Below are 27,585 nucleotides of genomic sequence, written 5' to 3'. Positions count from 1 at the left end.
GCCACTATATGGACAAAAGTAGGTGAACACCTCTCCAAATGATTGAATTGAGGTTTTTTCTGGGTAAAGTGTTACCCAACCTGGACCCTGCATTCACTATATCTGGTCTCCCACAGTACACAAAACATGGAAATGCAATTATTTTAGTAACTATAAACTGCTAAATACCTTTTCTTATCAACAGTATATAGCGATCTTGTGCTGTCTCTATCAGTGTCCAGCTAAGCACTGGTTAAAGCTTGTAGGAGGAGTTTTCATTCGGCTATGACTGTCCTATGAGGCTGCATGATGACTCCTGACCCTCTGATTGGCCCTGTGATGATCACATGCACTCTCCCAAGTAAGTAGCAACAAGTAGCAACACACACCAAACTGAGCATGTGCAGAGTGTCCCCAAGGCTCTGTACTATCAGGAGATGGATTGGGGACTGTGGAAAAAGGGGAGGGTCAGAGAAGAGTATAACAAACCTGCTTTTACTGCATATACAGACTGATTTAACAGTTGTGGGTTTAGTAACACTTTAAGGTCATTTAGTGCACATTAAGTAATACATTCCTTTTACCAAAGGTAGCATTAGGATACTGGTTGGGTGCATGGTTACAATGTTAAATGGTATAAGGTTAGTAGATACAAAAACAAGTTAAGCACAGAGCTGAAAGTGTAAGCAGAGTAAAAAAATCTAGCCGTACCCCCATAGAGTGAAGTGTGGCCTGAAGCTTTGGTTGGGGGGGTATGTATATGCCAACCATAGGGAGATGAGAAAACATGCAGAGTGTGTCATGAATCCACTTTTAAACCATTAGATATAACTGGTAAAACATCTAGAATAACCATATCCTGAGGGGCTATAAATATAGGAGTATTGGAAGGGAGAGGAGAAAGAAAAAGAAGTGGGATGTAGGACAAGAAATGAAAGGAGAAAAGGGAGAGAGGAAAAAATAAGGGGGGGGACTTGATGGGAATTTAGCATTTAGCGTGCAAGAAAAATGAAGAGAGGGAGGAAAAGAAAGAATGAGAGAACCCTACAGACTTCTGGGAAAAGAAGGGAACCGGGGGGGTGGTGGGGGGGGCAGAGGGAAGGACCTATTGGGTGGGATATGAGTAAGCAGTATGGAGAGAAAAAAGGGAATCCCCAAGGCAATGGGATTAGGGTAGCGGAATTAAAGTTGAAATAAGTGAGCAGTTTGTAAAGATAGCAACCAGTAGTTAAGCCATAGCTACTATATCAAGAGATACACTATATTGTCAAAAGTATTGGGACACCTGCCTTTACGCGCATATGAACTTTAATGCCATCCCAGTCTTCGTCCGTAGGGATCAATATTGAGTTGGTCCACCTTTGCAGCTATAACAGCTTCAACTCTTCTGGGAAGGCTGTCCACAAGGTTCAGGAGTGTGTCTATGGGAATGTTTGACCATTCCTCCAGAAGAGCATTTGTGAGGTCAGGCACTGATGTTGAATGAGAAGGCCTGGCTTGAAGTCTCCACTCTAATTCATCCAAAAGGTGTTCTATTGGGTTGAGGTGCAGGCCAGTCAAGTTCCTTCACCCTAAACTCGCTCATCCATGTCTTTATGAACTTTGTGCACTGGTCCAAATAATTTGGTGGAGAGGGGATTATGGTGTGGGGGTTGTTTTTCAGGGGTTGGGCTTGGCCCCTTAGTTCCAGTGAAGGGCACTTTTAAGGCGTCAGCATGGCAAGACATTTTGGACTGGGGATGGTTTCTTCCTGTTCCAACATGACTACGTACCAGTGCATAAACAAGGTCCATAAAGACATCAGTGACCTCACAAATGCACTTCTCGAAGAATGGTCAAACATTCCCATAGACACACTCCTAAACCTTGTGGACAGCCTTCCAAGAAGAGTTGAAGCTGTTATAGCTGCAAAAGGTGGGCCAACTCAATATTAAACCCTACGGGCTAAGACTGGGATGGCATTAAAACTCATGGGCGTGTAAAGGCAGGTGTCCCAATACTTTTGGTAATATAGTGTATTTGTGGTGGGTATCATCAAGTATTTCAGTCAAGTAGAATACATTTCTATATGTGGCTCCTAAGATACTGGTGTGAAAAACACTTAAAGTTATTGGCCAGTCAGAATAAAGTAACAGGTTCTCTTGATAGTCCACCTCTTTTGCTACTGATATTTACCATCTCTTAGCTCCCTTGCCGACCTATATTTAACTGCCGGAGTCCTGAGTAAAAAGCCCTGTCTAAGCTCACAGGGCTAGGGCTTCTGACATTTGGCCACTTCAGTGCTGAGCAATGCATTGTGGGCGCAAAAAGAGAGGGGCCCATTCTCCTCTATACCCAAAGATGGCAGATGAACGAGGTGAAGAAAATTATCATAAACTAAAGGGAAAAGGCTATCAAAGAACCTGTTACTCTGTCTTCAATGAGTGACGTAAGTGACAGGTTTATGTTAAATCCCAATGTACCACCTTCGCTCAGGTAACATCACATAAAACATAACAACAAAAAAATCACTAAGAAGAGTACTTACCAACCACAACAGCAATGACAGTAAAAAGCACAAAGCCATTCCGTCGTAGGAAGCCCTTGACGTCATCCCTGGTTATGTTTTGCATCTTCTTCTTGGCCATCATAGAGCGTTGGCGCACACCTTGCTGGAAACGCTGCATCCTGTTTCCAGCTCTTGGATCCTCCCCGTTGCTTTTAGTCATCTGTGCTAAATAAAGATGCCTCTACTCTCAGGTCAATGGCAACAGAAACTTCCAGTGGATGATCAAACACGGTGGGTCAGCCGCAGCCGAACTGTAACATAAGATGTGAATAAACTATTATGAAAATCCAATAAAAGAAAGAATCAGCTCATTTCTATCTACTGAGGATGACTGCTAGTAGTATTCACACACATCTCATTGAAGGAGGTAACATTACATACATTATCATGCACAATAAAGAAATAAACTGCATTTTGCATTGCAAAAAAAAACCTTTAAAAATTGAGGCAAGTATTGCGGTAAATTAGTCTTTGGATTTACATATGGTCATGTGTTGTTCTCCCTTTAAACCCAACTCCGGGAATTACACAACAATTACCTGCCCTCCACACTGCAAGGGATAAATAAATACTCATTAGGTCAAGGAGGTAGAACAATAAGGTGACATACTTCAGTAGTCTCCTCTTCTACCCGAATCTCCTGGCTGTGGGTGGTCCGTTGCCGTCCCCACATACAATGCAGGGGTACTGGCCCTGCATTGTACTTAATGATGTCAGCATGTTTTTTTTTTTTTTTATTAAAGCTGGAGAGTGCAAAATCAGGCTCACTTCTGCATAGAAACCAATAAGCTTCTAACCTCAGTTTGAGCAATTAACCTCCCTGGCGGTATGATTATGTCGGATTTTAGGTGCTGAAAGCGGTACAATTATTTTGCATGGAAATTTGTCGTTTTAAATTGTAGGCCTGTAATTCTTAACAATAACACACTTAAATCTGTCCAAACAAGAGTCTAGTAGATATCCCGGGTATGATGAAGTTTGAAACACAAAATCATAAATTATAATATAATAAATAAATATTAATAATTTTAAAAAAATAATAATATAATAATAATAAAATACATTTCCCCACAATTCACTCTCGCTCAATTATGCAAGTGTTCTAATTTACTATCGCTGTTTTCTAGCTGGTCTAAAGCCAATTTTGACGCAAAGGGACACTTTTTGGTTGCTATGGACAATCTCAAGTTTCCAGGCAGAAAGAACAGTATATATAATATAAAACTGCATGCAGGGAAATTTACAAAGCACTGGGGACAAAAGGGATGTGAAATAATTTCATACAGTACTGTAATCTGTAAGATTACAGTACTGTATGTGTTATGATTTTTACATTTTGTTGAATTTGCCGCCAGGCTCCGCCCCTGTGCGTCGCGACGCTCGCAGGGAACGGAGACTGGCACAGAGAGGCTTCGGCTTCAGGCGGAGGACAGAGCCCGCAGACACCACGGGGGGGACATACCAGGATCCCGGGGACAAGGTAAGTATACTGCACCAGGATCCTGCAATGCAATCCCGAGTGTGGCTCGGGGTTACCACTAATGGTGCTGAAATTTAACCCCGAGCCACACTCGGGAATACCATCAGGGAGGCTACGCTTTGGTGATAAAACCTTGAAGCTGATTGGTTTCTATGCAGAAATGAGCCTGATTTTGCACTCTCCAGCTTTAGTAAATAAACCCCTATGTGACTGCTGGTTGGAGGAGGGAGCCTGCCAATGCGAAAAATTAGGTAATACACCCTATTCCTCTACCTCCTAAACTTAAAGCGGTGTTCCACCCGCAATTTTTTTTATTTTTTTTTAAGTCAGCAGTTACCAAACACTGTAGCTGCTGACTTTTAATAAGGACACTTACCTGTCCAGGGATCCTGCGATGTTCCATTCTAATTAAGGGAAACAGGCAGTAGAGCCTTGCGGCTTCAATGCCCGTTTCCTATTGCACATGAGTCGTGCAGCGCTTTGTTAATGGCCAGCTTGTCTTCTGGGACACACACATGTACCAGAAGACATCGGGGGGGGGGGGGGGGGGGGGCTCGCCGAAGAAGAGGATATGACCTCCTTTGCCGCGGACCGGATGGATCGGAAGTACAGGCTGTACTTCATAAAAAGGTAAGTTAGAAGAAAAAAATAATAATTTTAACTAGCCAAAAACGAGCGGTGGAGAGGTGGTCTTTCATTTAAGACCACCTCTCAAAAGTGGGTGGACCTCCGCTTTAACAAGCAACTAACCATTGCAGAGCAAAGGGGTGTGGGGGATCTGCTACAAGGGTATTTTTGTGTTCAAATCTGAAGTTCAGCTTTAAGTGAACCCATTGCCTTGCCTTATAAAAGGAGAACTAATGAAAAAAGCAAACTGGCAATCAACAATACTATGACCGTTGAGATTGAATCTTTTTGTAATTTTTGTGTATCTCCTGGACATTAATTTTATGTAACCCCCTTTAGATTTAGTAATGTGGTCATCATCCCTGATAAAGCACTGCTTGGATGTGATCAGATGGTCACATTAAGATTCAGTTATCTGATATCAGACTTATATATGGGATATTTGTAAAAATTAGAAAATGAAAGCAGGAAGAAGAAGTGGTAGGAACCATTCAAGTTACATCTTTTGTTCTCTGGGAGGATTAAATAAGCATACTTATGGTCCAAGACTGGTCACTATTGGAGACAACTCAATTAAATTTTCTGCTGTCCAGTGTTATATAAATAGCTCCAGAGCAAAAGACAACCACCTTCCAGCGCAGCATTACAAAGCAGGATGCATATGCATTAAGCAAATATGGCTGCCTCCATGTACAGATCCATTTAGAAAATATAAAAGAAGTAGGATTTTAAAACATTAACATATGCAGAAATTATTATTTACTGTAAAAGTGAACCTGTAGCCAAGAAACAGGTGTTGCAAGCTGCAAACAAGCTTATATTATAGCTGCATGCACTGCGCTGCATGCAATATTTATGACTCCCAGCAGAGTAACTGAAGTCCTTCAGGTGGCTGTCTCAATGCCTTATATCTCCTATCTCTTTCCTCTCCCAGCAGTGACTTAGCTGTCTCCCAACCTTTTAATGTCAAATGTAGTTCCTTAGTGGGGGAAGAAGGAGAAGCAGGGTTGTCCAATGAAGGACCAGAACAAGCTTAGCGCTTTGTTCCTGCCATGAACTTTGAAGATGAATTGCTCCAGAGTGCCTGAATGCTACAGAGGTCAGTGTGGGCTTGTTTTAAAGCTCATTCACTGGTTGATAAAAATAAGTAAATGCTTCTCCGATGAGGCTGAAGGCCCATCACCACTCCTCTCCCCTTCCCTTTATCTTGTGTTTTCCTTTGATCTCGAATTGGGTCCTCCGACCTGTTGTTTGGGACCACCTTTAGCCCTGTTGGTCAGGACAGGTGGTTTATATGTAGTATACATAAAATGTAACTTTTGATACTGTTATTGTTACCGCTATTATTTTTCCCTGTGTGGGAAACAACTACTAGCATTATGGTGTCATGTTTGCTTCCTTTTGTCTCAATAAAAAATATTGTACCAGAATATGTAAATGCTTGAGTATCCATTCACATGTACAATATAAAAAGCTTATAAAGACTATAATATAACTATCACCACACACACACTTGATGAGAACACGAGAAAGTTTGGCCCCACTGCACGGTACAATTTCAACAAGCAGGTAATGTTTTTTTTTTTTTTTTTGCATGAAGAGCATGGCTAATACTGGGAGGCACTTATCACCCTGTAGGTTTCCCAAATGTCAGTAGCAAGATGTGGTCATTTATATGTTATAATCTGTTTGTACAGTCTTTGTACAATCCTCTTCAAATTATTCAAAACTACTGTATGTACTGCATGGGCCAATCGAAACCCCCCCCCCCCATGTTGAGGGCATGTGGCCTGGTATGATTCCCCCTTTCCTGACCTGCCAGGCTGCATGGTTGGATAAGGGTTTGGTATGGTTTTTGGGGGGGAACCCACGCCATTTTAAAAAAATTCATACCATACCAGACCAGAAGAGCCTGGTATGGATTGGCACGCTGTTTTTTTTTCTTAATTTTTCTATTTTTATTTTTTTAGTTTCAGCTGACAGCTGACTCATTGGTTGTTAAGGACGCGGTGACAGCCCGCTCCTTAACAACCATGACAGTTACTGGTTGTTAAGGATGCTGGCGGCTGCCCGCGGCCGCCCCCGCTTGGTAACAATGCGGTATTTACTACTGTACATAAATACGCTGTCTCCAAGCGTTAAATTACTGCATGTTTTCACTTCTAAAATACTGCATGACTTCATATTTTAGTAATGTTTTTTTGTGCATGCCAAAAAATGTTTCAAAAAACGCTGAGCGATATTTTACTGCATTTTTTAAGGTGCTCCATACAGCTTTGTGAATGAAGTCCAATGTCTCTGATGTATATCTATGTACGCACCAAGGAAGCTCCAGTTCATTGCCAGTCTATTCAGCCACTAGGAGCTTATGAAAATACTTGGAAATTCTGGTCATGGAGAGCACGTGACCCACATTTCCATTTCTCCCATGTGACTGCATTAAGTGTATGAGTGACCAATGGCCGGACGCCAATGTTGTCTAGTTGAGGCAGTGAAACAGCCCCTATCCCTGTGTAAGCCATGACCAGTACAACTTCGAGCCAATACAGCACTCCTTTTTGCCCCCATGGGCACATGAATCTTAGGAAAGTGATGGAAAGGTAAATGTAAGCAGTTGGGGAGGGTGGCAGCTAAATTGAAACATAGAAAAAAAAATCCCTAGTAGGCACGTACAAATCCCTACATGTTCCTTCATGCACCTAAAAATTCCTTTCATGATTCAATTTTGTTTTTGCTAACACTGCTCAGTAAGTAAGTAAGTAAGCCCTCAGTGGAGCAAAGTGAAGATTAGTGCCAGGATGGTGCAACTTCACCATACATGCACGGGTGTTGTACCATCACTGGCCACCTTATGGATGTGCAAGAAAGACACTGGCAGCAGTAGAATAGCCCCCTTCCCACCCCTAGTTCCAACAGAACCAAGAGTGGAAACACAAAATACCCTTGGGTTGTCCCATCCCCCACCACAAGCGTTAATACTATGTCTAGAGGGTAGAGAAATAGAGAAAGAGGCTTCCCTATTCTTCTGAAAGCTTTGGCTTATGGGTGGTACCTCAACGGCATCACATATATTGCAGGGATATTACCCTGCATTGTTTCTAAAGGGGGCAAGGGTGTGGGCAGCTTAGAGAGGAGACAGCACTTGACCTGTCACACAGACAGAGGCATCCTGATGAAGGTTGGAAACATTAGCCTTTCATCCAATGAAAACCTCTGCACAGAAAATCTTTCTACTACAATAAAATTACTGATACAACCTATGCAATGTTTCTTTTGGTGTAAGCCTGGGTATGATGGATGGATTTCCCCCATCCACACAAGCAAGGTGGATGGAGGATTTCCTTCTGCTAGGACATTGTATTGTCTTGTATTCTGACAGTGGGGCTCTCTGGTTGATTAAAGTTTTCCAGCGTGGCCATGCAACAGTAGTTCATATAGTGATTGACTTCTGTTGAACAGGAAAGAGCCACACACAGACTGAACTTTGGTCGGCCTCTGTGAATCGGACAAATTTCGAACTGTCTGTGCCCTGCCTAAATATATTTAACCACCTTAATATTTGACTCAACGCACAACACCCAAGCAATAATTATCTGTTTTGTTCCTGACTGTTGAAAGAAAGGTAACATCTTATTGGTTGTTGTGAGTTATTGGTCACGTTGCTAGGGTTGAGAATTAAGTATTTGACTCCATAGTAATTTAAAGTGGAATTTGAGGGAAAAACAAAAGTATATAGAACATACTGAGGGGCCGACTTGGCAAAGGCATGACTGGCACAGAAACTGCATTTCCTTTCAGCAACTTATGTTGTAAAAACTACACTAAGCATTATTTTACATATGAGCTCAAGACATCGGGTGCTGATTTACAAAAAGGCAAATAGACTTTTCACTTTGCAAGTGAGTTTTTACTTTGCAATCAAATTTCCCCAGAGCTTACTGAATAAGGTGAAGCTCTGCTGACATCCATCATCCAATCGTATGCTATCAAAAATGCTGTTTTTTTTTAAATTTCCTTGCTTGTGAATGGGTATTTCTTTCAAGTTTCACCAAATTTACTGAGATAAGTAAAAACTCCCTTTCAAAGTGAACATTCATTCAGTAAATCAGCCCCTTAGTGTCAATATACCTCCAGATCAACAGCCCCTCCTGTAACAACAAAACTCTATTTACTGTGTCATGTGCCTAAAACAGTCATTCTCATGTGGAAAGACTAAAAATATAGGAGCTGTGGATGGCCCTACCTCCTTCTCAGCACATGATCACTGTCAATGGTAGGGGTGGACACAAACACAGCATGACTCTCAGCCATGGTTAGTGTGGGTTTAGACAAGTTAGTTTTTGTGTTTGGGTGAAGAGATCAGCTAATTTGCATATTATTAGAAGACTTTACAGAAGTTTTAATGGTTAGAAATTTATAGGTTATTTATTTAGAAATTTAAATAATGCTGGCTTCAGAGACTAATGCAAAGCAATTGATCCTTATTGAATTATGTTTTCTTATTGTATCGTATTATGTTTTTGTAAAGCCCTGATTAATACAGAGATTTACAGAGTGGCTTTCAATTGAACGCACCTACCAAAGTCATACAGGCACAAATACAATCTCTAGAGTCAACCAAGCCGGAAATTTGTGTTGAAGAGAATTAAATCCCCAAATTCAGCCAAACTTTCTTTTCTTCTAGTTTTGTATAGAGCAGTCTTTCTTTTACTATGGAGGAACTCTTGAAATAATTTTTGGGCCTTAGGGAATCCCTGCTAAAATGGTTATATCTACATTACATTTTCAGGGGTGCCATGAGGGGGGACAGCCCATACACATGTAAGAGGCTCGGGCATCTCGAGGGGCCCGGTTCCCAACCAACCAGTTGTTGCTGGGTCCAAACACCCCCAGAGCATCCTGCCCAAATACCCAGTCAGTGTCCCTGCTGCCACAGCATCGCCGCTCAGCAACACCACAGGCTATGCAGTAATCAGAGCTGTCCCTGAATTTACGGCGGCTGACAGCATCCGCTGCCGCCTACTGTTCAAAGTGCTAGCGTTTGGTTGTTAGGACCAACCATGTCCTAGCAACCAATCACATGCTTGCTTCTCCCCAGGTCCTCCTCCAAATTATCTGGTCCCAGTGCCCAGCCTTTCAGCTTCCACCTGTCCTGTAGCCGACTGCTGTATGAAAGCGCCCCTCTACTTCCTACTCTGATAACCACATTTGAATATATATAATAATAATTCATCATTTATAGCAAGCCCATCTTATCAGGTGAATCATACTATACTGAGCTCCACCTTCTCTGTTCATGCCTGTTTATTCTTAACTTCTGTTATGCAGTATAAATAAATAAACTCCTTTAACAAGGAAAGTGCCTCTCTACAGTGGATATCATAGAAAAAATGTAGTGAGCGTTGAACTTTAGCAGACTTAACATAACCAAACCTTATGTCTTAATTAATATTCACTTTGTTGACTTATGCCCCGTACACACGATCGGACTTTCCGACAACAAAACCATGCATTTTTGTTCGAAGGTTGTTGGCTCCAACTTGTCTTGCATACACACGGTCACACAAATGTTGGCCAATAATTACAAACGTAGTGACGTACAAGACGTACGTGATATCTCCATTATGAACGCTAGTTTTACAAGACCGAGCTCTCTTGGCTCGTACTTGATTCCGAGCATGCGTAAACTTTTGTGCGACGGACTTGTGTACACACGATCGGAAAGTCCGACAACAAATTTTGTTGCCTGAAAATTTGAGAGCCTGCTAGCCAGCATTTGTTGGCGGAAAGTCCGACAACAAATGTCCGATGGAGCGTACACGCGGTCGGACTTTCCGCCAACAAGCTCACATCCAACATTTGTTGTCGGAAAATCCGATCGTGTGTACGGGGCATTACACTTGATTTTCATTGCAGCTATTTAAGCTTGCTTGTTCTGAACACAACTGTTATAACATTTATTGTAATTGATAATGGTGCTTCCGGCACCCTGTTCAAAAGCATTGTAAACCTACTTTTCTTTACCAATAAAATATTGCAGGAAAAAAAAAAAGAAAAAATGTTTCCCCAAAAATGGTGGTAGGTTGGATAGGTGTTCCCTTATATTGGCGGTCAGTGGCAAAGATGAATACTTACCATGGTTGGTAAAAGGTATACCTTGTTGTACTTCTCACTACTAAAGGAATCCCTAGCAAACACCTGGTTGAGAAAGACTGTTATAAAGTCTCAGGATTTTCTTGTAGGTTGTGTCCCCATTGAGGAGACTTACCCTCATTTCCTTTCCCAGTTACAGGGTGTCAAAAAGACAGGATAAGTTTAAGCTACCTCTATAATGGCAACAAAAACAGTCATTTACGTACTGATGTTAGGAGAAGTTGGAACATATTTTGACTATTACCACGTTTTGTCTGTTCTAGTGACACCTGCACATTCTCATTTCTTGTTCTGGTGTCACCATAAGAGGAAGTGAGGGGAGGCCTTTTCAACGAAGACACAAACAATATGCACACAGCAACAGAAACTAGATAGAAGTTCTACCTTTATAACCCAGGCTATCAAAATCTACAATGAAAGATTTATCTGGAGTTGGGTTTAAGGCATCTGTTCGAAACTCACAAAAACACATGAAACAACCTATAAACTACAAGCATACGTGTAACTAAACCCAGACAGGATCCCAATGCTGCACGGCAACACCACTGACATCAATGACATCATTAGGTACATCTCTACAGTATGGACACCAAGGGCTTGATTTACTAAAGGCAAATAGACTGTGTACTTTGCAAAGTGCAGTTGCTCCAGAGCTTAGTAAATGGGGTAAGGCTTCACTTTGCAAAAAATACCCAAGGAAAATAAAAAAGCAGCATTTTTGCTTGCACATGACTGGATGATGGAAGTTTCTGCTCATTTACTAAGCTCTGGAGCAACCGCACTTCGCAAAGTGTACAGTCTTTTCCCCTTTGGTAAATCAACCCCCCTAGAATGTTTGTTGTATTTTGACATCTGCAGTGTAAAAATAAATTAGCAGGAATGAAGTATGAGACATTGATCCTACACAGTATAGTAAGTCTTGAATGTCCAGCTATGAGACTTACACTTTGGTACAGTTCTTGCAGCAGGCCGCTAGTTTTGCAGCTCGTCCATTGAAAAAACATATTGCATTCTTATAAAAAATGCACAGTGCTCTGTAATTGGAAGAAGGGAGATTGTGACGTTCATTTGCACCCCCTCCATTCACTGAATGCTTTGCACCTTGGGATAAGACTTCAAGACGTTTTCTCAATGGACAAGCTACAGATCAAGCGACTCACTAAAATAGCTGTACTCCAGCCAGATATGTAAGTCTTAGCCAGGGCCGGTGCTACCACTAGGCAAACTAGGCAGCCGCCTAGGGCGCCCGGCCACTGGTGTTGCTACTCTCTTTTCTCTGAAGCAAGCAACTAAGTCTCAGCATCCGCAGGCAGCCGCCGCTCTGTTCGCACATAGTGTCAGAGGTGGAGCGGCGGCGGAGTGGTGGCAGAGCAGCGGTGGAGGACTGTGTCTGTTTCTCGACTCCTGAATGAATGGAAGCAAGCAAACATTCATTGATGAGCACTGGTGAGGCTGCATTTGATGGGTGCTGGTGAGGCTGCATTGATGGGCGCTGGTGAGGCTGCATTTGATGGGCGCTGTTGAGGCTGCATTGATGGGCGCAGGTAAGGCTGCATTGATGGGCGCTGATGAGGCTGCATTTGATGGGCGCTGGTGAGGCTGCATTGATGGGCGTGGGTGAGGCTGCACTGATGGGCACTGATGAGGCTGCATTGATGGGCGCGGGTGAGGCTGCATTGATGGGCACTGGTGAGGCTGCATTGATGGGCGCTGGTGAGGCTGCATTGATGGGCACTTGTGAGGCTGCATTTGATGGGCGCTGGTGAGGCTGCATTGATGGGCGCTGGTGAGGCTGCATTGATGGGCGCTGGTGAGGCTGCATTGATGGGCGCTGGTGAGGCTGCATTGATGGGCGCTGGTAAGGCTGCATTTGATGGGCGCGGGTGAGGCTGCATTGATGGGCGCTGGTGAGGCTGCATTGATGAGCACTGGTGAGGCTGCATTGATGGGCGCTGGTGAGGCTGCATTGATGGGTGCTTGTGAGGCTGCATTGATGGGCGCTGGTGAGGCTGCATTGATGGGCGCTGGTGAGGCTGCATTTTGTGGGCGCTGGTGAGGCTGCATTGATGGGCGCTGGTGAGGCTGCATTGATGGGCGCTGGTGAGGCTGCATTTGATGGGCGCTGGTGAGGCTGCATTGATGGGTGCTGGTTAGGCTGCATTGATGGGCGCTGGTGAGGCTGCATTTGATGGGCGCTGGTGAGGCTGCATTGATGGGTGCTGGTTAGGCTGCATTGATGGGCGCTGGTGAGGCTGCATTTGATGGGCGCTGGTGAGGCTGCATTGATGTGCTCTGGTGAGGCTGCATTGATGGGCGCTGGTGAGGCTGCATTTGATGGGCGCTGGTGAGGCTGCATTGATGGGTGCTGGTGAGGCTGCATTGATGGGCGCTGGTGAAGCTGCATTGATTGGCACTGGTGAGGCTGCATTTGATGGGCGCTGGTGAGGCTGCATTGATGGGCGCTGGTGAAGCTGCATTGATGGGCACTGGTGAGGCTGCATTTGATGGGCGCTGGTGAAGCTGCATTGATGGGCGCTGGTAGGCTGCACTGATGGGCACTGGTGGGCTGTATTTGATGGGTGCTTCATTAAAAAGGCAGGGTATACATAGGCAGGGCATGTATCGGGTGTTGGGTGGAGCCAAGGGGGGGGGCGGGAAAATTAGGTTTCGCCTAGGGTGTCAAATTCCTTGGTCTTAGCACTGGATATTATTATTATAAAATGTTGATTTTGGCTGGAGTTCGACATTAACATTTAAAATGCCATAAAGCAACATTACCTCCCTAAATGTCTTCACCTGTTCAGCCTGTTTGCACATGCTGTCATAGAAATTGCACAGTTTAAATGAAGACCAACGTCTTTTGATATTCAATCTAATCATTTTAATCAATCAGGTATGTGAAATGTTCATTCAATGTAACACAAATGGTAAACGTGATTGCATCAATCTACTTTCAGTACCAACAATTTATTGAAAAAGTAAACAGAAAAAATCAATAGCTCTATACAACACACAATCAACAAAAGTGATTGGATTTTCTAACCCATCCCATCGTTCTTATCTTTGATAAGACCTGTTGTATAGGTAGCAATGCAAGAAATTCCAACTGGGTGGCCTAATCTTTTCCAATGAAACCTTTTCCAACCCTTCTTTTATTTCTAAACTTTGAAACATTTACAATCATTAGTTAAATTTTTCCTTCTTTCCTATACACAAGACCTTTTAACCGCCATTCAATCAGCAAAATGTCATAAATTCAGCTGCCATTGACATTAGGTAAATAGCTGGAGGTGACTGAACTCAAATATTTGTTCTCTAATACTCTCCATTTGTAGTGTATAGTATGTCCTATTTCTCATATTTTTAGTTCCTTGAAAACACAAACACGTTAGCAATGCTATGAGTTTCATTCAATAATCAACTATTAGATTACATAATGTACAACGCAGCTGGAAATCCAATATAACCCCATTACATAGAATTTAATGCTGTGTTCCTTTCACGTAAACATTCCTTTCTATGACACTGCATATGTCAAAGTTGTTCTTGTAAGCAGTAAATTCCTAACACCAGGCAATCAGCTAAATACACATGAAATACATGTATGAGAGCTGCTTTATCTGCAAAGGATTCATATTTCTGTCCATTCAGTCCTGAAATTTACACAGCTCTGCCACACTATATAGCCCTGTCTAGCAAGATAGGCAACCAGTTTTTTTTAATCTGCTGCAGGTAAGTAACATAGCTCTCAACTGTCCCTGATTTGGAGCAATGTCCCTCTGTCCCTCTTTCCACCTCATTTGTCCCTCATTTAGTCTGATCTATATAGATGTATATAAAATGCTCTTTTTATCTCTCAAAAAGTGTTTTCCAGCGCTAAACCTTTCACCTGATTTTTAACTGGTACATTTGTAAATTTCAAAAGCCAGTATAAAAGAAAAGTAGTGGTAAAAAAAGAACTTGTGGGTTTTTATTTTTTGTATAATTCTCCTTTAATGGGGCGTGGCAGGGGGGTGTCCTATACCTGCATACTTTCGCTAATAAGTGTCACTCATTCCCATTTCAAAAAGTTGGGAGGTATGAAGTAACACCTAAAGTGGAACTTTACTCTCCCAATAAACTTTAATTATTTTTAATCCTCATGTTGCTAGCATTAGTAAATAGATAGGAAGTATATCATATTTACTTGTTATAAACTTCTTTTTTTTTTTTTTTTTTTACAGTTACTTCCTGGTTGCTTGCCTAGGCAAATGATGTCATACATCCCAGGAGTCTTCAGGAGGGGAGGAGAGGAGGAGAGGTTTTCCCAGCTAAGCACACTCTCCTGCATGCACACTTGTGCTAAGGACAGATGGATTCCAGGAAGTAAATTCTACATGAATCATTTGCCCTTACTCAAGATGGGCACGACCAGAAATGCTAGGGAGGTGTTTTTCAAAGTGATTTCTCAACAAAATATAGCATGGAGACATGGATGGATGGGGGACTTTGCTATGAATATTAAAAATGAACTAAATAGTGTTTTTTGTTGTGGTGCTTACATTCAGTAAAGTTCCTCTTTAAGCTGGCCATATAAAGTTCAGTTTTTTTTTGTTCAGTCAGGGGGGCTGATTGAAAAAAAAAAAAATAGAACCAATTCCCCAATCACACATTTCAGGTGGATAGGGGAAACTGCTGCACTATTTTATTCTGAGAGCGGACAGCTCCCCTGCTGTCAGAATGTACAGATCAGAACTGCAGCCTATTGCATAGTTCCCAACTGTCCCTGATTTCGAGGGACTGTCCCTAATTTGGAGCAATGTCCCTCTATCCCTCATTCCTCCTCATTTGTCCCTCATTTTGGTCTGATCCATATAGTTGTATATAAAATGCACTTTTTATCTATCAAAAAGTGTTTTCCAGTGTTAAACCTTTTATATTATTTCTAAATTGCTGCATTTGTAAATTCCAAAAGCCAATATAAAGGAGTAGTAGTGGTAAAAAAAAAGCACTTGTGGGTTTAACCAATCTTGTTTTTTTGTACAATTCTCCTTTAAGGTGGCGTGGCAAGGTGTGTGTTCTATGCCTGCCTACTTTTGCTGATGGGTGTCCATCATTCCCAGCTCAAAAAGTTGTGAGGTATGGTATTGCCTGCAGTGCCAATCGAACTGTGTTCAGTAGACAGGGCAGTTGAACAGAATTTGATTGATAGATCGACTTCTATTCAACCACAGTGGCCCCGCATGGATCAAAATTTGGCTGGGCCCTGCTGAACCAGCCAAATTTCAATCCATGTATGACTAGCTTTTGTTTTAGTGGGAACATAGGGGGATGCACTGAATGTATGCAGTGGCAAGGGGCAGTGGGTTGTGCTAAAGGGTCCAGTGATGCCAGCTGCTTGGGGATCTATTGTTGCTGGGGGGGGGGGGTATTATGTTGCTGGTGAGCCAATTGTTGCTGGAAGGGATCTACTATTGTGGGAGGGGTCTATTGTTCCTGGCTGCTGGAGAGTCTATTAATGCTAGCTGCTGGGGTATCTATTGTTGCTGTGGGGTCTATTGTTGCTGGTGGGGGTCTATTGGTCCTGGGTGGATCTGTTGTTGCAAGGTGGTATTTTGTTGCAAGAGGTCTATTGTCGCTGGGGGATCTGTTATTGTTGGCGGTGTCTATTATTGCGGGGGATCTATTTTTGCTTTGGGGGGGTTATTGTTGCTGGCTGCATGGGATCCATTTTACTGCTTTTTTAAAAATTATAATTACCAAAATTTCAATACAAATTATTTAGCACCACAAAATGATACTTGGTTCTGTTCTCTCTAAAAGAGGTGGTATAGGAAGGTGGGTAGGCGGTGGAAACAAGGGACGGTGCTTGGAGGTGGGTAGGGGCGGAGACAAGGGGTGACTTGGGAGAGGGGAGTTCCTGCACCTGTTCTTTGAGAAAAAAAATCGTGCCAGCTTTACAGGCCTTGTCACTCCCCCTAGTCTGTGATTACAGATTTTGTAATGCTTTTTTAAAATTTTCCTTGCACCTGATTGGGTATTTCATACAAAGTGAAGCTTTACCACATTACATTTACTAAGGAAAATAAGTGCACAGCCTATTTGCCTTTAGTAAATCAATGGCAAAGGGTGGGTCTTTTATATTTACCCGGTGTTCAGCTTTAAAGTGTTATTAAACCTAAAAAACTTTTTTTACCTGAATGGATTATTTGCATTAAGGTACAAAATGTTTTCAGTTTTCCTATTCCCTGTGTGAAGGGGAAGAGAGAGGAGAAGAGATCAGCGCAGTACATGGCTGCATCTTTTCTCACTTTACTTCCTTTTCACACAGCATTCGAGCAGCAGTAGGAGGAGCCATTGGCTCTCGATGCTGTCAATCAGATGCAGTGAGGAGGAAGTAGGGGCGGGCCTAAGTCCAGCTGTGTATGTCTATGGAGCGCGGCTCCATAGACACACAGGTTGGGAGCGCGGGAACTACGCTCTTCCCATAGCCATAGCTCAAAGGAAGATGAAGAGCTAAGATCCCAGAAGAGGAGGATCAGGGCCACTCTGTGCAATACCACTGCACAGAGCAGGTAAGTGTAATATGTTTGTTATTCAAAAAAAAAAAAATTGACTTTAGTAACACTTTAGACCCCTTTCACACTGAAAAGCGCCTCTCAAGCCACCCCAGTGTGAAAGCCTGAGTGCTTTCACACTGGGGCGATGCGCTTGCAGGACAGGAAAAAAGTCCTGCAAGCAGCATCTTTGGGGCGGTGCGGGAGCGGTGTATACACCGCTTCTACACCGCTCCTGCCTATTGAAATGAATGGGCAGCGCTGCCAAAGCAGCTGCAAAGCGCTTCGGCAGCGCCGCAAAACGGGCACTATTGACCCTTTCCTTGGCCGCTAGCAGGGGTTAAAAGCACCGCTATAACAGTGGTAAAGCACTGTAAAACTAGTGCGGCTTTACCACTAACGGACCCGCCCCCCAGCGTGAAAGGAGTCTTAAAGCGGGAGTCCACCTAAAAAAAAGCCAACGCTGATCACTCGCTCGACTCTCGGTAGCTGCCGCCGCCATCCTAGGTAAAGGAATCAGGAAGTGAAGCGTTGCGGCTTCACTTCCCGATTCCCTACTGTGCATGCGCAAGTCGCGCTGCGCGTCGTAACTGGTCCCTGCTATCTCCTGGGACCTGTGTGTTTCCCAGGAGACAGCACGGAGGGACAGGAAGAGGCGTAGACTCCCGTGGGAGTCTATGCCAGGAAGTGGGTGCAAATACCTGTATTAGACAGGTATCTGCACCCCCCTCCCCCATTAAAGGTGCCAAATGTGACACTGGAGGGGGGGTTCCGAAAAGCAGAAGTTCCATTTTTGTGTGGAACTCCGCCTTAATGTACAGTCATGTACAGGACTGTGGGCCTTTCTGTAGACTTGTTATTCAACAATTCAAAATTGCCTTAAACATCAATCAAAATCTACATTCAGATACAGTTGCAAAACCTGTCAAGTTGTTTTTCCATGAATGTAACAATTATACTGATCATACACCTAGAGTACTTACATTTACCCTTGGGCTTATTTAATAAAATAGTGGAATTTGCAGTGACTATGTGCAAAGGGCAATATGTCTTATAATCTTGGCATATGTCATCGTTTATAAATGTAATTATGCTAATTTGAAACATGATAAATTGATGATTATTGCTGTAGTAATTTCCACTGTGTCTGAATTACGGCCCCATTCATCCATAGAGATCTTTAGGCATATTTTCCTAATGGGGTTGATTTACTAAAGGAAAATAGATGGCGCGCTCTGCAAGCAGTGGTGTCTCCAGCTTTTATATTTAGGGGGGCACATTAGGGGACAGGGACCAAAGTAGGGGGGCAACTATAAAATGCAATTTTATATATATATATATATATATATATATATCCTGGGGCCCTTTCCTACTGTATTGGGGCCCCCCAGGGTGGCAGAAAACAAGAGATATATGTCACCAGCATACCAAGGCAGTGGGAGAACTATCAGGGTTGCAAAGGTTGTCTTGCCACCGGGCCCTGGTGTTCTGCCACTGTGGGGTTCCCTAGCCTCCTCTTGATGTCCTGCCCCTGCTATTGACAGCGTTGGTCTGGCATCTCTTGGAATTTACAGGCTGGTTCTCCTGTCCTAAGGATGGGAGAAATCAGTCTGTTTTTTCAGTAACTGAGAGTCCTGGTGGAGTCCTTCCTGCAACTCGCTCTTCTCCCCGCCAATGAGGATGCAGGGGAAGGAGCAGATCGGGCGGCCGTGGTTGTGTGAGCGCTCGCATTATGCAGTGTCAGCGAGCAGAGGGAGGGGGGAGGAATCACCCGCAGGAGCTGACTGGGGACGCTCTGCCTCTCAATAGAGACTGTGTTACTCCAGCGGTGACCCGAGTAAGATGCGGCTACGAATGCAAACAAAAAGACATTGCCTTTTTGTAAAAATTTTTAATTGGGGGGGCACATGGTGGGGCACAGAATAATGTTCGGGGGGTCAGGGCCCCCTTTGCTCCCCCTAGGGATGCCATTGTCTGCAAGTGCAGTTGCTCCAGAGCTTCGTAAACAAGCAGAAGCTCTGCTGACTTCCATCATCCAATCATGTGCAAGCAAAAATGCTGTTTTACAAATTTTCCTTGCGCACGATTGGGTATTCTTTGCAAAGTGAAGCTTTACCTCATTTACTAAGCTTTGGAACAACTGCATTTGCAGAGTGCAACTGTACTTTGCACAGTGCACAGTCTATTTGCCTTTAGTAAAGAAACCCCAATAAGTACAGAGCCATGATGTGCACCTGCAAAATGCAGCTCACTGTTCCCCTGAATGATCCTTATGTAATGCCAACAGCAATGCATAGTACAACTCAAAGCAAACAACTAGAATTCATTTTCCAAAGGAGAGATCAGTGAAAAATCAATTGGCTTTTATTATGACAAGCTGTCATTTACTCATTGCTCTTTTCCCTATAGAATAGTGCTTAGTCTTGCATCACTAAGATGAATCCCAACCAGGATGCAACCTGCATGGAGTTTGCGTGTTCTTCCTGTGCATGTGTGGGTTATTTCTCACACTCCAAAAACAGGCTAGCAGGTTAAAGCAGTATCAAAAACAAAAATGTAATATATTGCAACTTACCAAACTTTAATGTGGAAGTCTAAGATCGATCTAACTATGCTAGTGATTGTAAACGATCACCTTGTAAAACAGCCATTTCAGTTTAAAATTGAAACAAAAGGCAAAACATTTGTGTATGGATATAAAAAAACATAATAAATACCCCCCCCCCCCCCTATTTTTAAAAGTGATCACATTCCCTCTGTCATAGGTGTGCACAGCCTATTGCATTAGGGTGTGCACCTCAAAGCTCAAACCTGTGTGCATGTGTATATACTGTATACTGATGGTGTCAGTAGAGCAGTGGACAGTGTCAGTAGAGCAATGCATGGTGTCAATCATTTTTATTTTTATTATTTTATTTTTTTATATTTTACATACATTTTTTATTGTTTTTTTTTATTTACAAATTTTTGTGGGAGCACTGCTAGGGGGTTTTGGTGAAATATCAGGGGTTTAAATAGGGGGAATTTGCACCACACAGGGTGATTAGGGTGTGCCCAGGCACACCTGGCACACCTTGTGCGCACGCCTATGCCCTCTGTTCTCAGCTGCATAAGAGCTGGGGGAGGAGAAGCAACAGGACACTAATCTATCTTCCCAGTGAAAGCCTGTGAAGTGGGGGTGGGGGTGGGGGTGGGGGGTGTCAGGACAAGTCTAATCATTGAGGTTGGGTTCACACTTGAGAATGCAGCGGCTCACAGTGGGAGTCCGGTGCGTCTCCATTCACCGTTTCAGGTCCCATTTCAGCCCAAATTTTGGGCTGAATTTGGACCTGAAATGGACCAAAAGACACACAGGATTCCTGTGCAATTTGCACCAGAGCCGCTGCGGAGATGTGTGAACGCGCTCCATAGAGAGCCGGTCACAATCTCCTGTTATGTGAATTGAATGCGGGGAAATCTGCATCCAATTCGCAATAGTGTGAACCCAGCCTGGCTGAGTTCCCAGCATAGCTAGAGAACTGACCACAATTTGTTCTCCTGCTTAGTGTGGTCAGTTTTTAATAGGAAAGCAGAGGGACTGGCAGAAACATCAGGGATTTCACACAAAGGAAGCAATACACAGAGAACTGGATACTTTCTCCTGCAAGTACATGGTACAGCAGCCACATATCAAAAATACGAAGTGCTGGGGTAACAAAAACTTTAAAACTTCTCCCATCCCTCTTTAAAATTCTATTCTAATTACTCTATGAAAGGGAGATGCATACACTTACCTATTCTCAGGGCAGTGATAATTGGCTCCCGGAGGCTGGCTTCAAGGGAGAGGAGGGACAGCCGACAACAAATGCCCCATAGTAAGCCTATGGGAGACGTCACCGCCCACGCCCAGGCATTGCAGCCACTGTCAGTGCTCTCCCTTGAAGCTGGCAGCTGGGGAGATCATGTGACTAGACTTGAGCACTCCAAGAATAGATAAGTATAAGCATATTTCTTCTACAGAGTAATTAGAATAGAATTTAGAAAGGGTGGGGGCTTAGTAAGCTTAGTTAGATTGAACTTGGACTTCCACTTTAAATGTGGTGGTTGCACTAGTTTTCTTTTTTTAGGCATTTTTCTCCTTTATTTCACCCGTTGATCTGGCCAGTAACATACCTTCCTTTCTAGGGTGTCTCCACTCCACAGGAGGAGCAACAAAGACCTCTTTGGACAGGATTGTCAATCTAGTAGATCTAGGGCCCTTTCACACTGATTTGTTTTTGATCATTTTTGTTAGTAAAAAAAAGTGGAAGAAAAATACATCTCTTTAAATGCTATGGAACTCTTCAAACCAGTCAGGTGCATTTCAGCTGCATATTTAAAAGTCCACTTCTCAAAACTGCACCAAAAATGCAGCTCCCACTGAAATGAATAGAAAATTTGTCAATAATGCGCCAAAAAACGCATGAAAAACACACCGCAGTTGTGTTTTTTTCTAACTTTTTGAGTCGCATGTCCATGTTTCACAGGTGTATGCTGGGGGTCAGGCGTCCAGAAAACGCATTGGAAGCGCATCACAAACACATCAAAAATGCGTATGCAAATTTTTTTTTTTAATGGAGCCCTGTGAAAACAGCCCTAGATGGACTTTACTAACAAAAAAAGCTGAGCTCCAAATAACACTTTAAAGCAGTTACAGCTACAGCTTTTTCCCCTTTCGGATAAAGGTGTTACATAAATTAACTACTTCCCACCTGGCCACTACATAAACGGCCGGGCAAGTGCTCTCTCCTTCTGAGTGGACGTTCAGGAGCGTCCTTCAGAAGGAGCGGGATCGTGCGCATGCCCGCGCAGCGGCGCGATCCCGATGCGCTCGTGTCACGGCGCATCTCCGATCGGCAGGAGGGCTCTGTGATTGGCCCTCCTGGTCACATGACGGCCGTGTCCAATCACAGCCGTCATGTGATGTAAATACAGAGTCGGTTGCTAGGCAATCGGCTCTCCTCTCCTCACACAGAAGTTGTCAGTGAGGAGAGGAGAGCGGATCGCTGCAGCCGGCTGGTGATCAGTGAGTATGAGCTGTTTTTTACAGCTTTTTTACTCACTGATCACCAGTCTAGTGACCCCACAGTGTAAACACAAAAAGTTAACACACATGTCCCCAACACACATATCCCCAAAACACATGTCCCCACATAGTAAAAACACCTGTCCCCCACATATGTCCCACTAAAATCACATGTTTCAATGATTATCTGCACACATATGTAAGTGATCACCTGCGCACATCTGTACATGATCACTTGCGTACATCTATCCGTGATCACACAAACCAATTGTTATAAAGTGCCCAGTATTGATTTGGTTAATAAGCACCATCAGCGTTAAATAATTTGTCTTAACCCTCTAACTGCCACTTTTGCTGGACATCTTGGTCTGTTAAAAGAAGTTGAAAAAATAACAGACTTACTGATCAGATCAACAGGTGACAGTAAAGGAAAAAAGCCTAAATAAAGAAAACGAATGAAGCCACCTCCTCTATGATTTGGTAAGCTGCAACATATACTGCATTTTTGTTTTTAGGTATAATACTGCTTCATTACCTAAATGTCTAATTTGGTCTTAGTATGTGTATGTATGCATATGAGATAGGGACCTATGGTTGTAAGCTTCTTTAAGGCAGGAACTGATGTGAAAGCATAATATATGTAAAGCGAGTAAATTGTTCATGCATTATAGATACCTGTAATAAATGAATAAGTACATTTCTATATGTGTTTTCCTTTTCAAGCTTTTAGCTCTGTCCACAGCCTAATCCTATAACGCTCTTATATAAACACCACATTTTCATGGTTTGCATTTGCCTTTTCTGAAGGAGGAATTCACAAATATGGGTAAGGCTTTATTAAATAACATCGGGGTCAATCCATGTTTGCTCACTTGCTTTGAATTAGTGATAAAACAAAAGCATTGTGTCTTAACCTCATAGAGAAGAACTGCGTCAAGCTAGGATTTCCCAAAGTTTTAAAGTGAACCTGATTTGTATTAACCAATCACTGGCAGGAGAAGTTTCTGTTTTCATTTTTATGGTTGGATTGTTTAAATGAACAAACTTTAAAGTTGAACACCAGGTAAATATAAAAGACCCACCCTTTGCCATTGATTTACTAAAGGCAAATAGACTGTGTACTTTGCAAGTGCAGTTGCATATTGCAAGGGAATTTGCTCCAGAGCTTGGATGAAGGTGAAGCTTCATTTTGCAAAGAATACCCAATCACATGCAAGAAAAATAAAAATGTTTTTGCTTGCACATGATTAGATGATGGAAGTCAGCAGAGGTTTCCCTCATTTACTGAGCTCTGGAGCAAATTCCCTTAAAGAGTGCAATGGCACTTGCAAAGTGCACAGTCTATTTGCCTTTAGTAAATCAATCCCATAGATTCACAGAACTTTAAGCACTACATCCGTTATTATTGTAAATGCATCCAATGCCTTAGCAATGCCCTACAGGGCTGGTTTACTAAAGTGACCCGTCTGCTCCAACTTCCCCAGAACCTGATTTGTGGAGCAAATTCCCTTGCAACCACACTTGCAAAGTGCACAGTCTATTTGCCTTTAGTAAATCAACCCAATAGATTCACAGAACTTTAGGAACTACATGCCTTATTATTGTAAATGCATCCGATGCCTTAGCAATGCTTTACAGGGCTGATTTACTAACGTCACCTGTCTCCTCCAACTTCCCCAGAACCTGATTTCTGGAGCAAATTCCCTTGCAGAATGCAACCACAAATGCAAAGTGCACAGTCTATTTGCCTTTAGTAAATCAATCCCATAGATTCACAGAACTTTACGCACTACATCCGTTATTATTGTAAATGCATCCAATGCCTTAGCAATGCCCTACAGGGCTGGTTTACTAAAGTGACCCGTCTGCTCCAACTTCCCCAGAACCTGATTTCTGGAGCAAATTCCCTTGCAACCACACTTGCAAAGTGCACAGTCTATTTGCCTTTAGCAAATCAACCCAATAGATTCACAGAACTTTAGGAACTACATGCCTTATTATTGTAAATGCATCCAATGCCTTAGTAATGCTTTACAGGGCTGATTTACTAACGTGACCTGTCTGCTCCAACTTCCCCAGAACCTGATTTCTGGAGCAAATTCCCTTGCAGAGTGCAACCACACTTGCAAAGTGCACAGTCTTTTTGCCTTTAGTAAATCAACCCCATAGATTCACAGAACTTTAGGAACTACATCCCTTATTATTGTAAATGCATCCAATGCCTTAGCAATGCCCTACAGGGCAGATTTACTAACGTGACCTGTCTGCTCCATCTTCCCCAGAACCTGATTTGGGTATTTAAAGTAAAATCACTAACTTGAGAATTAAAGGTCATGCGTGCAATCATTTTCCCTCAATGTTATCAGCTACATAGCTGCATCTCCATCAGCATCACTCATCATCAGCAATAAAGAAAAGATTGTTGCAAATGAGAAACAGATTTTGAGAAGCGACTGACTGTTCACAATTCTAACAAGTTTGTGGATAAGAAGTAGCAGCAGCTCCAGTCATTCCTATCAATGAAAGAGCTAGTGTTTGCTAAAGAAAATAAAAATAAAAACAAAACAAAAAAAAAAAACAAACAAAAAATGACAACAAAGTAATTAGGACACAAAAATAAATACAAAGTGTTCCAGTCCTGCAGCAGTCAGCTGGAATGTGAGATCTATAGAACTGCTATTTATGTAACACTTCCACTAGGGAATGCATGACATCCAAGTCCTTATTCACAGATCACTCTCATATCCCTCTACAAATCTGATGAGAAATGAAGAATGACTTACCTTAGTGGGGAGGAGATGAGTACAGGAGCCCAGAGGAGACCCACCAGAGGAGACCCAGAAGACAGACTGAACTTGGGAGCATGTGTTCCCCTGCAAACTACTGTGACTGTATGGTTTAAGGAAAGGGGAGGAGACCAGAGAGAGAGAGAGAGAGAGGGGGGGGGGGGGGGAGCAGAGAAAAGTTCTAGCTGGTAGAATAGTTGCCCTGCTTCTTGAATATTGATCAGCTTTGGTATCCTTGCTTTTTTTTCCTTTTTAGACCATTTGCATGCTTTGTCAGATGTACTTTACATGGAATGCCAAAACCTCCGCCTAGAAGTTTTTTACCAAAATTCAGGATCCTCTTAGAATAGTCTTTGGTCCTATTGCACAGATTCTAGAAAAAAAAATGCTCTTTACATGGAAATCTGAACCACATGAGTATGCAAAAACCACTACAGCTGTGTTGCAATTTGAATCCCGTTTTATGTATAGAATACGCTTTTTTTTTTTTTTTAACCTTTTAAGAGAGTTCTTGAATATAATGGTTTGACTATTGACCTGGTCATTCATTTGGACAACAATGAACAGATCTTAAAGGCCAACTCATGTCAACTAAAAAATGATCCCTTGCAGGCCCACACTGCAAAGGCTAATTGTTCTTTGAAGTCTAGGGCAGGCGTTTCCAATTTTCTCAATAAATGGATCACACCACATGATTAAAAAAAAGTTTTATAAATGAATGAGTAAAATTTAAATGATTGAAAAAGTTTTCCTTGAATCTTTTTGTAATCAGCATGATATGATTCAGAACAAGAGAAAGCCCATCTTGGGCCGAACCTAATTTCCTCATTCACTTACCAAAGCTTGTGTTGGTAGGGTTTGTATCTGCATATATATGTATATTAATATGTTGTTTTTCCGAGGATTTTACGGCTATGATTAAAGGGGTTGTAAACCCTCGTGTTTTTTCCCTTTAATGCATCCTATGCATTAAGGTGAAAAACCTTCTGTCATGCAGCAGCCCCCCCGACCCCCGGTTTTACTTACCTGAACCCATTATTTTTTGCTCTAGCCGGTGTCTCATGTCCTGATTGGATAGATTGATAGCAGAGCAGCCATTGACTCCCGCTGCTGTCAATCAAATCCAATGACGCGGGCACTGGGGGGGCGTGGCTGAGTCCTGCTGTCTGTGTAAATAGATGCAGCAGCACGACAAGGGAGCGCGCCTACATGGGTGTCCCGAAAGAGAGTGGCTCTCCAATGGGGCACTCGAGAAGAGGAGGAGCCACAGGCACTGCAGAGGGACCCCAGAAGAGGAGGATTTGGGCCACTCTGTTCAAAACTAACTGCACAGAGGAGATAAGTATGACATGTTTGTTATTTTAAAAAAAAAAGCAAAACGAGGGTTTAGTAACCCTTTGAGGCTACATGTCGAAACGCGTAAGCGTTTGTATTATATTGTACCACACCTGTCTTAATAAATGTATTCATTGCAAAATATCAAGCCTCCCTCTTTCTTTAATCTACAAAAGGGAAAGAACATTAGTAAAAAAAAATGTCCCCATCAGAGTTTCTTATTACACCACGGTCCCTTTTAAAGTTCCCCCTTACATCACAATCCCCATCAGAGTCCCTCTTTTGTTCATGATCCCATAAATCTCCCCTTACACTAGGGTACCCATTAGATTCCCTCATTACATAATAATCCCCACCAAAGCCCCCCTTATCTCAGGGTCCCCATCAGAGTCCCGCCCTACACCAGTGTCTTCATCAGAGTCCCCCCTTACCATATGAACTCATTATGCATAGATTCACAATATGGTATCTACATATGCAGTTTTAATGCTACGTCCATCCAAACATATTTTCAATCTGGCCTGCGCTGGAGTCTGTGGGGCAGAAGGGGACACCAAATGATCTGAATATTCAGTCTGTGCAAAAATTAGCACAAAGGACATTACTTACAGTCAATGTGATGTGTCAATTGTTCTGCTGGCTGTAGATTCAGTTGAAATCTTTCGTCCTAGGGCTCCACCCCGCCTCTGTTGCCATAATCTTCCCGTGCCACGGAGGGTTAATAGAGGAATCTACCTATCTATCTCTTTATCTATTATATGCACTCATCAAGAATGTCGATTATCCTCCCCCTCCATTCATATAAATCATACTATAACTTCAATAAAACACGCTATATGAATGGAGGATAGGCAGATAAATGAAAAGCCACCTCTTCCATTCATAGATCATTTTTTATTCATAAAAGCTATAGTACAGCTTCTATGAATGAAAGAGGTAGGCTGAAGGGGCGGGCATAAATGAATGCATATGACAGGTATCTCAGTTCTTTTAACCCCTGCAGCACCGGAAGATTACAGCAGTGAAAGTAGGGGTGGGGATATCAGAGGATAGAAGATTTCACCTAAATTTGCAGCAAACAGCAAAAGGGTCACATT

General features: G+C 42.7%; 1 protein-coding gene across 1 annotated transcript in view; it reads right to left on the bottom strand.

Moving 5' to 3' along the window:
- Window positions 1-25,282, bottom strand: part of SLC1A3 (solute carrier family 1 member 3) — a 121,058-nt gene extending 95,776 nt beyond the window's left edge. The window contains exons 1-2 of the mRNA XM_073621283.1: window positions 25,151-25,282; window positions 2,507-2,778 (exon numbers count right to left, since the gene is read on the bottom strand). Coding sequence (XP_073477384.1) covers window positions 2,507-2,687 — 181 coding nt within the window. The 5' untranslated portion in view covers window positions 2,688-2,778; window positions 25,151-25,282. The remainder of the gene's footprint in view (window positions 1-2,506; window positions 2,779-25,150) is intronic.
- Between the last annotated feature and the right edge of the window lie 2,303 nt (window positions 25,283-27,585).

This window comes from Aquarana catesbeiana, linkage group LG01, assembly GCF_042186555.1.
Source record: "Aquarana catesbeiana isolate 2022-GZ linkage group LG01, ASM4218655v1, whole genome shotgun sequence".
NCBI classification, from domain to species: domain Eukaryota; kingdom Metazoa; phylum Chordata; class Amphibia; order Anura; family Ranidae; genus Aquarana; species Aquarana catesbeiana.
Note: the sequence above shows the minus strand (reverse complement) of the source record. Positions and strands in the feature narration are given on the sequence as shown.